At 37.1% G+C, this 15,634-nt stretch overlaps 1 protein-coding gene across 1 annotated transcript in view; it reads left to right on the top strand.

Moving 5' to 3' along the window:
- LOC127671128 (vomeronasal type-2 receptor 116-like) overlaps positions 1-15,634 on the top strand; it is a 36,424-nt gene that overhangs the window by 4,820 nt on the left and 15,970 nt on the right. Inside the window, exons 2-4 of the mRNA XM_052165812.1 lie at positions 9,318-9,609; positions 9,971-10,777; positions 12,616-12,843. Of these exons, the coding sequence (XP_052021772.1) occupies positions 9,318-9,609; positions 9,971-10,777; positions 12,616-12,843 (1,327 nt within the window). The remainder of the gene's footprint in view (positions 1-9,317; positions 9,610-9,970; positions 10,778-12,615; positions 12,844-15,634) is intronic.

The following is a 15,634-nucleotide window of genomic DNA, read 5'->3' as shown; positions in this document are numbered from 1 at the left end:
GTTCCTTTTGAATATATTTCTAGGAAGATTAGCATTAGTCTTTCTTTGAGAGTCTTGTTGAATTCTCTCTAAAACCATCTGACCTTCAGTTCTTGTTGTTGTTGTTGTTGCTTTGCTTTAATTGAATGATTTTAATGACTTCTTCTATATCCTTTGGGGCTACAGGTCAATTTGCACTGCTTATCTGATTTTCATTTAACTGTGGTAAGTAGTATTTATGAAGAAAACTGTCCCTTTCTTTTACCTCTTTTACCAATTATGTGGAAGAAGGGTCTTTAAAGGAGGAACTAATGATTATTTGAATTTCTTTGTTATCTTTGGTTGTTTGCCTCTTTTTCTTTCTGAATTTGTTAATTTGGGTACAGCTTTCTTGTCTTTTAGGCAGTTTGGATAAACATTTTTTTTCATCCTGTTTGTTTTAGAGAATCAACTCTTGTTTAACTGATTGTTTTGTTCTTTCTGTTTCAGTTGTAATAATTTCAGCCATGTGTTTGACTATTTCCTACCATGTAATTATCTTGCATGTGTTTGCTTCTTTTTATTGTAGAATATTCTGGTGTGCTGTTAAGTTGAATGTAGAAGATCTCTCCAATTTCTTTATGAAAGTACATACTGCTTTAACATTTCCTCTTAGCACAACGTCATTGAGTCCACAACTTTGATTATGATCTGTATTCATTTTCATTGAATAGCAACAAAGTTTTTAATTTCTTCCTTTATTTATACCTTGATCCAGTAGTTATTCTAAAGAGATATCTTCAGTGTCCATGAGTTACTATGCTATTTGTTGTTCTGTCATTGATGATAGCTTACACGTGATGTCATTGTTGATAGCCTGTTAATTAGTATTTTCCTGATCAAATATAAAGGTTTATTTCAATGTTTTTAAGAGTTTAAATATACTTTGTGAATAATTATGTGGTAATTTTCTAAGAGTGTTAGAGGAGGTGCTCAGAAGAAAGTATTTTCTTTTGTGTTTGGGCGAAATACTTTTTAGTTATCTGCTATGTCCATTTGGTTCATATTGTCTATTACATCTACAATTTCTATGTTTAGTTTTTGTCTGGTATGTCCAGACTATTGGTGAGCGTGGAATATTGAAATCTTGCACTACAAGGGTGTGAAGGATGATGGGATTTGAGCTTTAGTAATGTTTCTTTTCAAATATTGGTGCCCTTGAATTTGAGGCATAGTTGTTGAGAATTGAAGTATACTATTGGTAGATGTTTCCTTGGTAAGTATGAAGTCCACTTCCCCATCTCCTTTTGGCAATTTTAGCTGGAAGTCTATCTTGTTAGACGTGACCTTACTGATCTTCTTGGATATTGGTTTGGAAACCCCTTCCAGGCCTTAATTCTGAGATAATTTTTTTTATCTTTGATGTTGAGTAGTGTTTGTATTATGCAGCAAAGTAACATCTTGATTTTGTAGTCATTTTATTTGGTTGTGTTGTTTTTCAGGGAATTATGTCCATTGGTAATGAGAGACAATGATTAATGATTATTAACTCTTGTTATTTTATTTTAGGTATTGATGTTGGTGGTAGGGTGGAGTGTATGTTTGCTTTGCTGCTTTTGTTATGCTGGTATGAGATTATTTATTGCCTGAATTTTCAGGGCTACATTTGACATCCTTTAGTTTGAATTTTCCTACAAGTACATTCTGTACTTTGTCTTTCTCATGGTCTATCTCGTTTTCTTCATCTATTGTTAGGGAAGTTTTCACTGGGTAAAATACTATCCATGGATATCTGTGGTCTCTTGGAGTCTATATGAAATCTTCCTGGGCCCACATGGCTTTTAGAGTGTCTCTTAAGAATTCTGATGTAATTCTATTTGGTATGCCTTTATATATTACTTTCCATTTTCTCTTTTAGTTTTAATCTTTTTTTGTATTTCTTCTTTTCGTTTGTGTACTTAGTGTTTTGATTATTATGTAGCAGGAATGTTTACTTAGCTTGTCTTTTTGGTATTTTGTAAGCTTCTTGCATGATTATAGGCAACTCTTTCTATAGGATATGACATTTTTATTCTAAGGCTTTGTTAAAATATCCTGGATTTCTGACATGGGGATTCTCTACTTCTCCTATTTCTATGTGTGTAAACTTTGTTTTTTATATTGTCCAAGATTTTTCCGGATGTTTTGGGTCTGGAATTTTTTAAAATTTAACATTTTATTTGAATGATATATCTATTTTATCTATGCTGTCTTCTTTTTTCTTATATAAATACATTATTTATCATTTTTTGTTTATATTTATAATGAGAATTCCCTTCCCAGTTCCACTTCCACAAAGCTCCCAATCACATTGCCCCTCACCCCCCTACTCTTTACCTCTAAGAGGGTGCTCCTCCACCCACTCACCCCGTACTGCCTCACCAGTCTAGCATCCCTTTACACAGAGAATCATGCCTCCTTACCCTCCCTTGATGTCAGAGAAGGCCATCCTCTTCTCCATATGTATCTGGAATCATGTCTTGGTTCATGTACAATCTTTGGTTGCTTGTTTAGTCCCTGGGAGGCCTGGATGGTCCAGTTACTTGATGTTGCTCTTCATATGGGGTTGCAATCCCCTTCAGCTCCTACAGTTCTTCCCCTTCTCTTCTATTGGGGTCCCTGCATTCAGTCCAGTAGTTGCCTGTTAGTTTCTCCATTAGTAATAATCAGTTGCTGGCATAACCTCTCAGAGAACAGTCATATCAGGCTCCTTCCAGCAAGCCCTTGACATCAACAATATTGTGGGTGTTTGCTTCTACAGGTAGGATGAATTCCTCTCATGGTGGCCTCTAGATGGCTTTTACTTCAGTCTCTCTTCCATTTTTGTCTCTCTCTTTCCTTTGGACAGGAATATTTCTGGGTTTAAAGTTTTGAATTACATGGGTGGCATCATGATTCAACTGGGGGTCATGACTATCCACTGGAGGTTGTGTGTAGATGTTTTGTATCTATTTCTTGGATATTACTACTAAAGCCATCCCCATTGCATCCTGGGAGCCTCTCACTTTTCTGGAGTCTAGGACTGTCTGCCCCAATTTCGACATCTCCACTGCTACTTGTTTCTGTTTTATTTTCTGTCTTCTCCCCTGCCTCTTCTATTACCTGTTCATGCCCCTCCTTTTTGCCCTCCTGCTCCTCTATCCCTCTTTGGTTACTCCTGTTCTCTAACTCTGTTGGTTTGCTTTATAGTTCTTTAATTATGTTTAGGTATGGAATTGAATTCCGGATCTCTCCTATACTTTTAGCATGAGGGGGTGATTTATTTTGTCAAAAGTTTTTCAGGATCCAATGAGAAGATCATGTGGGTTTTTGTTTGTTTGACATTGTTTATATAATGGATTAAGTTGATGGATTTCCATATATTGAACCATCTCTGCAACCCTGAGATGAAGCACAATTGATCATGGTGAATAATCATTTTGATGTGTTCTTGGATTCATTTTGCTAGAATTCTATTGAATATTTTTACAGCAATATTCATCAGGGAAATTGTTAACTGTTCTGAAATTCTCTTTCTTTGTTGGGTCTTTGTGTGGTTTAGCATAAATGAGGCTTTACAAAGCATAAATGAGGCTTTGTAAAATGTATTGGGTAGTGTTCCTTCTGTTTTATTTTGTGAAAGAGTTTGGGTTTATTGGTATTAAGACGTCTTTAATTCTGATAGAAATCTACCCTCAAATCTTCTGGCCCTGTGCATTTATTTATTAATTTATTTTTACTATTTTTTTATTGAGTATCTTCTTCATTTAGATTGCCAGTGGTAAAACCTTTCCCAATTTACCAACTCCCAAAACCCCCCCTCCCCAAAGATTCCCTACACCTCCTCCCACCCCCTGCCTCCACATATATGCCCCTCTACCCGACACAGTCCCACCTTCCCCCCCCACATTCCCCCTGTTCGTTTCCCTTTGTTGGGGCCTCTATTGAGCCTTTACATGACCAAAGACCACTCCTCTCACTGATGCCTAACAAGGTCTTCCTCTGACACATTTTTGGCTGGAACCATGTGTACCCCTTTGTTGATAGTTCAGTCCCTGGGAGTGTTGGGGTGTCTGGGTGTCCGAAGTCATTGTTCTTCCCAGGGGTCTATATACTCCTTCAGTCCTCCGGACCACCCTCCATATCCTCCGTTGGGGACCACAAGCCCAGTCTAATAATTGGTTGCTAGTTTCTGCCTCTGTATTTGTAAGGCTCTGGCAGGGCCCCTCTGGAGACAGCCATGGCATGCTCCTTTTGGCACATGCTTCTTGTCGTAGTATCAGGGTTTGGTGACTGTTTATAGGATGAATCTCCACGTAGGGCAGTCACTGGGTGGCCTTTACTTCAGACTCTGCTCCACACATTGCCTCCCTTATTGCTCCTGTGAGTATTATGGATACAGAAACTGTGGTATATATACACAATGGAATACTATTCAGCTATTAAAAACAGTGAATTCATGAAATTCTTAGGCAAATGGATGGAACTGGAAAGTGTCACCCTGAGTGAGGTAACCTAGTCACAAATGAATGCACATGGTATACACTCACTAATAAGCGGATGCTAGTCCAAAAGCTCAAAATAAACAATTTACAATTCACCCAGAACAGGAAGCTCAAGAAGAAGGAGGACTTAAGTGAGGGTGCTATTGTTCCTCTGAGAAAGGGACTTCCAGTTTTGTTGAGTATAGTCTATGGTATTAGGACCTGATAATTTCTTTAAATTTCCTCCATCTCTGTTGCTATGTCTCCCTTTTCATTTATGACATTGTTAATTTGGATACTCTCTCTGTGTTGTCTAATTAGTTTGGCTAAGTATTTCCACTATCTTGTTGATAAAGAAACAACAACTGCTTTTGCTGATTCTTTATATAGTTCTTTTTGTTTCTACTTGGTTGATTTCATCCTCGAGTTTGATTATTTCCAGCTGTCTACTCCTCTTTGGTGTATTTGCTTATTTCTGTAAGAGAGCTTTCAGGTGTGCTGTTAAACTGCTAGTGTATGCTCCCTCCAGTTACTTTTTGGAGGCACTCAGAGCTATGAGCTTTCCTCTTAGCACTGCTTTCACTGTGCCCCAAAAGTTTGGGTATGTTGTGTCTTTCATTTTCATTGAATTCTAAAAGTCTTTCATTTCCTTCTTTATTTCTTTCCTGACCAAGTTAACATTGAGGAGATAGATGTTCAACTTCCATGTGTACACGGGCTTCCTGTTTTTGTAGTTATCGAAGATCAGCCTCATTCGGTGGTGGTCTGGTAGAATACATGGGATTAACTAAAAATTCTTGGATCTGTTGATGTTTATTTTGTGTCCAAATTATATGGTAGATAATTTGAGAAGGTACCATGGTGAGAAGAAGGTTTATTATTTTGCTTTAGGGTTAAATCATCTGTAATTAGCAGTTAAATCCATCTGTTTCATAAATTCTGTTAGTTTCACTGTGTCTCTCTCTTTAGTTTCTGTATCCATGATCTGACCATTGGTTAGATTGAAATATTAAACTGACCCACTGTTATTGTGAGGTTCACTGTGTGCTTTGAACTTTAATAAAATTTCTATTATGAATGTGGGTGCCCTTGCAATTGTAGCACAGATGTTCAGAATTGAGAGCTCTCCTTGGAATATTTTTCATATGTTGAGTATGAAGTGTCCTTCCTTATCTTTTTTGAAAACTTTTGGTTGTAAGTAGATTTTATTCAATATTGGAATCGCTACTCCAGCTTCTTTCCTGAGATCATTTGCTTTGAAAATTGTTTTCCAGCCCTTTACCCTGAGGTAGTTTCTGTTTTTGACTGTGAGCTAAGCTTCCTGTATGCAGCAAAATGCTGTATCCTGTTCACATATCCAGTCTGTTAGTCTATATCTTTTTATTGGGAAATTGAGTCTATTGATATTAAGAGATGTTAGGAAATAGTGATTGTTGTTTCCTGTTATTTTTGTTGTTAAAGATGAAATTATGTTCTTTTCTTTTGGGTATCTTCTTTGGGGTTCCTTGAAAGAAGATTACTTTCTTCTGTTTCTAGGGTGTAGTTTCCCTCCTCCTGTTGGAATTTTCCATTTGTTACCCTTTGCAGGGCTGAATTTGTAGAAAGATAGTAGCCTGGGCTGGCATTTGTCTTCTCTTAGGGTTTGTATGATATCTGCTGAGGATCTTCTAGCTCTCATAGTTTCTGTTTAGAAGTCTGGTGTAATCCTGATAGGTCTGCCTTTATATGTTACCTGACCTTTTAAACTTACCGCTTTTAATATTCTTTATTTGTTTTGTGCATTTTGTGTTTTGACTATTATGTAATGGGAGGAATTTCTGTTCTGGTTCAGTCTGTTTGGAGTTCTGTAGGCTTCTTATATATTCATGGGCATCTCTTTCTTTAGGTTATGGAAGTTTTCTTCTATAATTTTATTGAAGATATTTACTTGCCCTCTCTGTCGGGAATCTTTGTTCTATTCTATACCTATTATCCTTAGGTTTTGTCTTTTCATTGTGTCTTGGATTCCCAGGATGTTTTGAGTTAGGAACTTTTTTCATTTTGGGGTTTCTTTGATTGTTGTGTCAATATTTTCTATGGTGTCTTCTGCACCTTAGATTCTCTCTTCTATCTTTTGTATTCTGTTGGAGGTGCTTGCATCTATGAGTCCTGATCTCTCTCCTAGTTTTTCTATCTTCAGTGTTGTCTCCTTTTGTTTCCTTTGTTGTTTCTATTTCCATTTTTAATCATGGATGGTTTTGTTCAGTTCCTTAACCTATTTGGTTGTGTTTTCCTATAATTCTTTAAGGTATTTTTGTGTTTCCTCTTTAACACTTTCTACCTGTTTTCCTGCATTTTCCTGTATTTCTTTAAGGGAGTTATTTATGTACTTACAGTCCTCTATCATTATCATGAGATTTGATTTTAAATGAGAGCCTTGATTTCTGGTTTGTTGGTGTATCCAGGGCTTGCTGTGGTGGGAGATGTGGGTTATCCTGATGACAAGTAGCCTTGGTTTCTGTTGTTTATGTTCTTCCCCTTGGCTCTTGCCATCTAGTTATCTCTGGTGTTAGTTGGTATTCTTGTCCTTGATTGTGGCTTGTCCCTTCTGCAAGTCTGCGTGTCAGCACTCCTTTGATATCAGTTCTCTCTGGGAGGAATTCTCTCTGTGGCCCATGGTTAACTCTGGGCAGTGACTGAAATCCAAGCGATTCTATCTCACACTTCTCCTTGATTCCTGCGATCTGAGGACTCTGGTCAGTTCCCTCAGAGAAGATTGGTAGTCTTATCACTGCTCATAGGTTTGTCATCACTACTTGGAGACTAACTCTCTACTGGCAGTATTTTGGTATAGAGAGCTGGTGCACAGGTTCAGCTCTGGGATAGAAACCAGAAGTGAAACTAGATGTTGTTTGTGGGCAGGGAAAATATCCTGTCAATGTTGCAGCTTCAGAGCTTATGTGGGCTTCTATGAGTGCTCATCAGTGAGGAAAAGCAGAAATCACCAAATCACTTGAGGCTAGGCGTTCATATGTTATTCTGACCTCCAGACCTGACTGTCCTCTTTAGCAGTGAAGTCCTACTATGTTGACTCCTTTCTTTCTCCTGTATTTTAGAATCATTTAGTGGAGAGCATCTAACTTAGCCAAAAGGTCAAGAAGCGATAACTTAGGTACTTTTAACAATATTTGTGACTTCACAGTGAAATTTTTCTACTTTTTCATTTTCTTTGAGATAGGGTTAATGTATATCCAGGGTTGTCTGGAAGCAAGATATAGACAGACTCATATGGAATTTACAGATAGGCCTGCTTCTGCATGTTTAATAAGGTTGTATGTAGTAGACTCATGCACCCACCAGTGGTATAGATAATGACAGATGCTTTTCAATATTTTAAGGCATAGGAGTTTTAGGTGAGCAGATTACCAGAAAACTTTGAAACTCTCCACTGTAATACCTGCCACTATGTCCTGGATGTGGTCCACTTTACTTCTCTGCTCATCTTCAGGTCCATCCAAAAACCACAGTGTCCTGCTAGCAAGACTCCCACCTTTGATTTCTGCTTTGAAGTATCCCTATATCTCCTGGAAGTTTTGCTATTCACTTTCTTCCCAGCTATTGGTAGTCAGATATATCTTACGTCTTACAGGCAAGTGAGGAAGGATGAATGTTCACAAAATATCAGGCCACTGATGGTCTGTAGAAATAGCAAAACCAAGAACTGACAACTAAGCCAGTGCTTTACTCCCTGAAAGATTAGAATTCAGCAATCCAATAATAGTGACAAAACATCACAAAATGTGCGCCAACATAGAAACTTGCCACCAATCTTGATCCTTTTCCTAGTTTTCTTTCTTTCTTTCTTTCTTTCTTTCTTTCTTTCTTTCTTTCTTTCTTTCTCTCTCTCTCTCTCTTTCTTTCTTTCTTTCTTTCTTCTTTTTTTTTGGATTTGGTTTTTTTTGAGACCGGGTTTCTCTGTTCCCTGAGACAGAGTTCCTTGGCTGTCCTGGAACTCACCCTGTAGACCAGGCTGGCCACAAACTCAGAAATCTGCCTGCCTCTGCCTCCTAGAGTGCTGGGATTACAGGCGTGTGCCACTGCCACCCAGCTCCTAGTTTTCTTAAGGAGATGAGTCTGGGATAGAAGAAAAAGCCAGAAACCTAGTAAGCTTGAGTATGTCTGAGACCCTGGCACCCTGGTACCCAGGCACCCACCAGAGATTGTAGGCATCTCCTAACTCCCTACTACATTCCTGAATTGGATACTTGCCATATTTTCCACATAAGGACATAAGACATGTGATCACATACCACAAAACATAGTTTTCCATGCAAATGAGGTACCTAGTGGCTCTGAGGGTTTACACAATATGATTCCCTTTCTAGCCATTCCATCTTGCAATAGTTATTTAATCTCTGGCCCACACAGAGAAGGTTGCATCCATCTATTTTCCAGGGTAAACCAAAAATGAACAGGTTTTTCAAAAGCCAAATCTTGCCACAGATAGAGTGAATTCACAAAGTGAGCTCTTTCATAATAGTATATCACATGAATCTGGTGGTTCATGAAAAATAAACTATTTTTCATGGTTTGGCATACTGGAAGATAAGTACAGTGGATAATTTGTGAAGAAATATATTTCATTCTACGACGGAATTATGTTATATTTCCACATCTGGAAGTCAGAGAAAGCAAACTCTCTTGGATATATAATTAATAAGTTTTGCTCTTCAGCATATCATTTGAAATGAAGAATTTGTTGAAGGACTGTGTGTTCTAAGCAAACACAAGCTTTCAGAATATAAAAGCCATTGCTTTAAAGTTATAGGTATAATAGTTATGAGTTCCCAATATGAATGCTGTGATACTTCTATGCAGGATGGATATACGAAACTACCAACTTGTTTTGGCCATGTTATTTGCCATCAATGAAATCAACTTGAACCCTCATGTTTTACCAAACACGTCTCTGGGACTTGAGATATATAGTCTCTCAGATACTGAAAGGAACATTCTGAAGAGTGTATTCTATTGGCTCACAGGTTTGAGCATATTTATCCCTAATTACAATTGTAGAAAAAAGTGGAAATCGGCTGCTACACTTACTGGAATATCATGGAAATCATCTGAAATCATTGGGACACTGTTGGGTCTTTACAAATTTCCTCAGGTGAGTGCACATGATGTGAGTGGTGGGAAGCCAGCTTTCTTTTCTCAGAATTAGCTGTTTGCAAAATGAAAAGGAGAGATTTTGATTAATTGGCATTAAAGAGCAAATAGAAAGACAAGTACGGACACAGTCTGTTATTTTTTTTTTCTTTGATGTAGAGTAAGGAGGGTGAACAGTACACAAGGCAATTTAAAACTTTGATACTTTTAATAATTTTTCTGGAAACACTCAGGAGATGAGATGCGGCATTAAGAACTATTGAGCAGAGTATCAACTTTATAACTTAAATCGGGTTTTTAAGACTAAGACTATTTAAATGACATTTATTGTTCTCCTTTTTAAAATACTGATTTCCTTTCAGCTTACTGTTGGGCCTTTTGATCATGCAGAGATTGACACAAATCATTTTACATCTGTGTACCAGGTAGCCCCCAAAGACACGGCTCTGTTCTGTGGTATTGCCTCTTTGATGCTTCATTTCAGCTGGACCTGGGTGGGACTGCTCATCACAGATGACCACAAAGGTTCTCAGTTTGCATCAGATTTTAGAATGGAGATGGAAAAGAACAAAGCCTGCATAGCTTTTGTGGAAACAGTATCGTTTGTGGGAGAACCAATATATTATTTGCTAAGATATGATCAGATGCGTACTATAGAGTCATCTGCAGATGTGATTGTAATTTATGAACACAATAATTTCCTATTGACTATAATAGTAAATATCCATAGAAAGTACACAATGAATAAAATCTGGGTTATGAATAAAAACTGGATTAGCCCAAGTATTCATCCATATACACTGTCACATTTATCCCATGGGGCTCTCACTTTTTCACCCCATCATGGGGAGATTGTTGGTTTCATAAAATTTATGCAGGAAGCCAATCCTGTTAAGTACCCAGAAGATACTTTTCTTCTTATCTTGTGGATGATTTTTTTCAATTGCTCAAGATTTCATTCTGCACGTAAAATCATTGAAAACTGTGTGCCCAATGCCTCTTTGGGATTGTTGCCAAGGAGTCTTTTTGAAATGGTCATGACTGAAGAGGGTTACAATGTGTACAATGCTGTGTATGCAATGGCCCACAGTCTCCATGAGAAGAATCTCAATCAAATACAAGCTCAACCACAGGCAAATATTGATAGGACTCTGTTATCCCCCTGGCAGGTAATGTGCCTTTCTTTGTATTTTAAATTCACCAATAGATGCCTGAAAAGCTCTCAAACTAGTAATACTATATTATTTTTCCATTCAATAACCCATAAGACATAGTGCATATTTCAGTGCTTAGATATCAATATAGTTCAATGTCTATGTATATGATAAGTGGCCTGTAGAAGATTCTGTTCAACAGACTAATTCTTCTTTTTTGTAGAAATAGCAGAGATAGCTGGGCATGGTGGCACATGCCTGTAATCCCAGCACTTGGGAGGCAGAAGTAGGCAGATTTCTGAGTTCGAGACCAGCTTGGTCTACAGAGTGAGTTCCAGGACAGCTAGGACTACACAGAGAAACCCTGTCTTGAAAAAGAACCAAAACCCCCAAGCAAACAAAAAAAAAATAGCAGAGATATTTGTCTTGATAATTTCTCAGTAGAAAAACCAAGACTTTCATTAATGTGCCGATCCCTGAGGAATCTTCATGTCTTAGAGTTGGGAATACCCAGGGGATGCTCCACCATCTCAGAGAAGTTGATGGGGGTTGGGTGGTGAGATGGATTAGTCTAAAAAGAGGAACTGCAATCAGGATGGAACTGAATAATTACATTGAAAAGCATACAAAACCTATAAAAAAGGAAATGTAGATCCAAATTCCAGAGTAGATTTAGAAAGTAGAATGGGAATTGCCAAGAAAATGTGATTATAGGGTAAAGGCAATGAAAATGTTGTTTAGAGGATACCCCACTTTAGATAAATAAGAATAATTTGGTGTTTCACAGCATGACATACAGTTAGTTGTGATGGGTAGTCATAGTTGTCAATGTGACTGCATCTGCAATCCAAATCCAAGTGCCAAGCTGCTGGGTCTCGTGGGGTTACCCTGTTAAGCTGTCTTGAGAGGTATGTGTCAGGGGACTTTGGGGCATTAGGTCATTGGATCTAGGGAAATGTTGTGTGACTTTTTATTCATAGGAACTATAAGCACTCTTTAAGTCAGTGAAGCATACAGGACAACTGTGTATCTTTGGGTTTCATAGAAGTCAACATACATGTAAATCATGGCTACCAATTCATGTTAAGCTATGCTTTCTAGTTTGAAAACTGCCATTGTATTCTATGTTGCTAAGTTTATAAAACATTTGATTGTTTGAAATGCATGTTCTCATTCTTGCAAATAAACCAGAACAAAAAGAAAAAAGAAAGAAGAAAAAAAAATCCAGGTTTTCAAGTTCATTTTACACAAAATATATACAAAATTCCTGTATGCCATTAGCATAAGTATGTTCTCTAAATCAGCCCACTCCTACTCTCCACCAAACACAAATAACCTCATCTTAAACATTGAGGCTGTGAAAATGTCCGGAAATATAAGGATATACCTAGTTTTTCAAAGAAGTTGAGATCTGTTCACTCCATAGTCCTTGAACATTTAGTAATACTTGGAAGAGTAATAAGATAGTTTTTTTTTTCAACCATGGCAAAGTAATACGTTCTTTTGTACCATTTTATAGATTCTTGGAATTATATTTTATTCTATTAGATAATAGTGATAGAAATGAAGTAGTTTCAATCTTTTGAAAAGGGATAAAAAGTTGTGACTTGTTTGCTGTATTATCTTTGATCATTTGGTACTTCTTGGCCTGGCATTTTCTATGCAAACTGACATTTAAGAAATAAATTATATTTATTTTCTCCTAAGGTTTCTTTTGTTGTGTTCAATCCCATAGATAATTAATTAAAACAGTGTTAACATCATACCTTATTGTCAGGAAATAACTCCTTATTCATAATTAAATTATAAATCCATAACTTCAACTTCATCATACGATTTCTCATATCTTTCAGCTTCACCCTTTTCTGAAGACTATTCAGTTCAAAAACTCTGTTGGTGACCCTGTGGTTCTGGACTGGAAAAGGATGGCTGATCCAGAGTATGATATTCACAACGTTTGGAACTTTCCATCAGGTCTTTCACTATTGGTGAAAGTGGGTACATTTGTTCCTAGTGCTTCCAAGGGGGAACAGCTGATGATATCTGAATACATGATTAACTGGCCCATAGGATTTACAGAGGTGTGTTTCTAAGTAAATCTTATATGCTTCTTGATGTAGTAAATCTTGGTTGTTAATAATTACCCCATCAATACACTCATAACTATTATTATTAAGAGTTTTACTGATCGCTCATTCTTGTGGAAGTGTTTTAAATATTTTTAAATTATCTAATTATTTTGACCTTTAAAGAAAGGTTATCAGTTAGTACTTTCTGATATCATTGTAACATAAGAGATATCAGGCTGTTTACATTAACTTCTAGAGTCCAAGGTAAATTTTTTTCAAAATAACACAAATTGAACTTCCCTGAGAAGAGGAATCTTAGTATAGATAGTATTTCTGATCTTCTTTCAGCAAGGAAAACCTGTCGAGTATTATCATAAAACATGGTAGTATGAGGGACCATTACTATGGGAGATATTTCCCTAATTTATTAAAAAAATGGGATTAGAAAGAAATTAGTGAAAAAAACACCCTTACCAATAATAACCACAAATAATGTAAACTATTTTGATGTATCTCTAACCAAGGAAATCAAAGACATGTATGAAAACAAATTCAAGTCCTTGAAGAAATAAATTGAAGAAGATGTGAGAAGATGGAAACCTCTTTCATCCTCATGGATGAATTTGATTAATCTAGTGAAAATTGGAAATTTAGAGTGTTACCTAAATTTTACAAATTTAATAAAGGAATCTACAGATACAGTGTAATTCCTATGAAAATTCTCACACAATTATTTACAGACCTTCAAAGAGCAATTCTCAACTTCATATGGAAAAAACAAGAACCAAGGATAGCTAAATGAACCTGAACAATAAAAGAACTTTGGGAGAAATCACCATCCTTGCCCTCAAAATGTAATACTGAGCAATGGTATAAAAACTTTATAGTTTCCTATAAAATGAAAGTAGTTGATCAGTGGAATGAAATCAGCTCCCTGTAGTACATTTACGGACACTTGATTTTTGACAGAAGCCAAACCTTACAATGGAAAAAGAAAGAAAGCATCTTCAACAAATGATATCTCTCCTACTGAATATATGCTTATAGAAGAAGGCAAATAGACCAATATTTATCACTCTGAAGACACCCAAGACCAAGTGCATCAAAAACCTTAACATATTGAAAAGATATGGAGAGAGGGGGCAGCCTTGTCTAGTCCCTGATTTTAGTGGGATTGCCTCAAGTTTCTCTCTATTTAGTTTGATGTTGGCTACCGGTTTGCTGTATATTGCTTTTACTATGTTTAGATATGGGCCTTGTATTCCTGTCTTTTCCAAGATTTTTAGCATGAAAGGATGCTGAATTTTGTCAAATGCTTTTTCAGCATCTAATGAAATGATCATGTGGTTTTTTTTCTTTGAGTTTGTTTATGTAGTGGATAGCATTTATAGATTTCCGTATATTGAACCATCCCTGCATCCCTGGGATGAAGCCTACTTGATCATGGTGGATGATCGTTTTGATGTGTTCTTGGATTCAGTGGGCAAGAATTTTATTTAGTATTTTTGCATCGATGTTCATAAGGGAGATTGGCCTGAAATTCTCTTTCTTAGTTGGGTCTTTGTGTGGTTTTGGTATCAGCGTAATAGTGGCTTCGAAGAAGGAGTTTGGTAGTGTTCTTTCTGTTTCTATTTGGTGGAAGAGTTTGAAGAGTATTGGTGTTAAGTCTCCTTTGAAGGTCTGATAGAATTCTGCACTGAAACCATCTGGTCCTGTGCTTTTATTGGTTGGAAGCCTATCTATGACCCCTTCTATTTCTTTAGGGGTTATGGGTCTGTTTAGATGGTCTATTTGATCCTGGTTTAATTTTGGTAACTGGTATCTGTCTAAGAAAATGTCCATTTCCTCCAGATTCTCCAGTTGTGTTGAGTACAGGTTTTTGTAGTAGGATCTGATGATTTTTTGAATTTCCTCTGTTTCTGTTGTGATATCTCCGTTTTCATTTCTAATTTTGTTAATTTAGATACTTTCTCTGTGCCCTTTGGCTAGGCTGGCTAAGGGTTTATCTATCTTGTTGATTTTTTCAAAGAACCAGCTTTTGGTCTTGTTGATTCTTTGTATGGTTCTTGTGGTTTCTACTTGATTGATTTCGGCCCTGAGTTTGATGATTTCCTGTCTTCTCCTCCTCCTGGGTGAATTAGTTTCTTCTTGTTCCAGGGTTTTCAGTTGTTCCGTTAATCTTCACCTCACACCAGTCAGAATGACTAAGGTCAAAAACTCAGGAGACAGCAGGTGTTGGCGAGGATGTGGAGAAAGAGGAACACTCCTCCACTGCTGGTGGGATTGCAAGATGGTGCAACCACTTTAGAAATCAGTCTGGCGGTTCCTCAGAAAACTGGGCATGTCACTTCCTGAGGCCTCTGTTATACCACTACTGGGCATATATCCAGAGGATTCTTCAGCATGCAATAAGGACACATGCTCGACTATGTTGATAGCAGCCCTATTTGTAGTAGCCAGAAGCTGGAAAGAGCCTAGATGTCCTTCAACGGAGGAATAGATACTAAAAATGTGGTATATTTACACAATGGAGTACTATTCAGCCATTAGAAACAATGAATTCATGAAATTCTTAGACAAATGGATGGAGATGGAGAACATCATACTAAGTGAGGTAACCCAGTCTCAAAAGATCAATCATGGTATGCACTCACTGATAAGTGGATGTTAGCCTAGAAACTTTGAATACTCAGGACATAATCCACAAATTAAATGATGTCCAAAAAGAATGGAGGAGTGGGCCCTGGTTCTGGAAAGACTCAGTGCAAGAGTATAGGAGAATTCCAGAACAGGGAAGTGGGAA

The sequence above is a fragment of the Apodemus sylvaticus genome, chromosome 20, assembly GCF_947179515.1.
Source record: "Apodemus sylvaticus chromosome 20, mApoSyl1.1, whole genome shotgun sequence".
NCBI classification, from domain to species: Eukaryota; Metazoa; Chordata; class Mammalia; order Rodentia; family Muridae; genus Apodemus; species Apodemus sylvaticus.
This window is presented reverse-complemented; position numbering and strand designations above follow the sequence as displayed.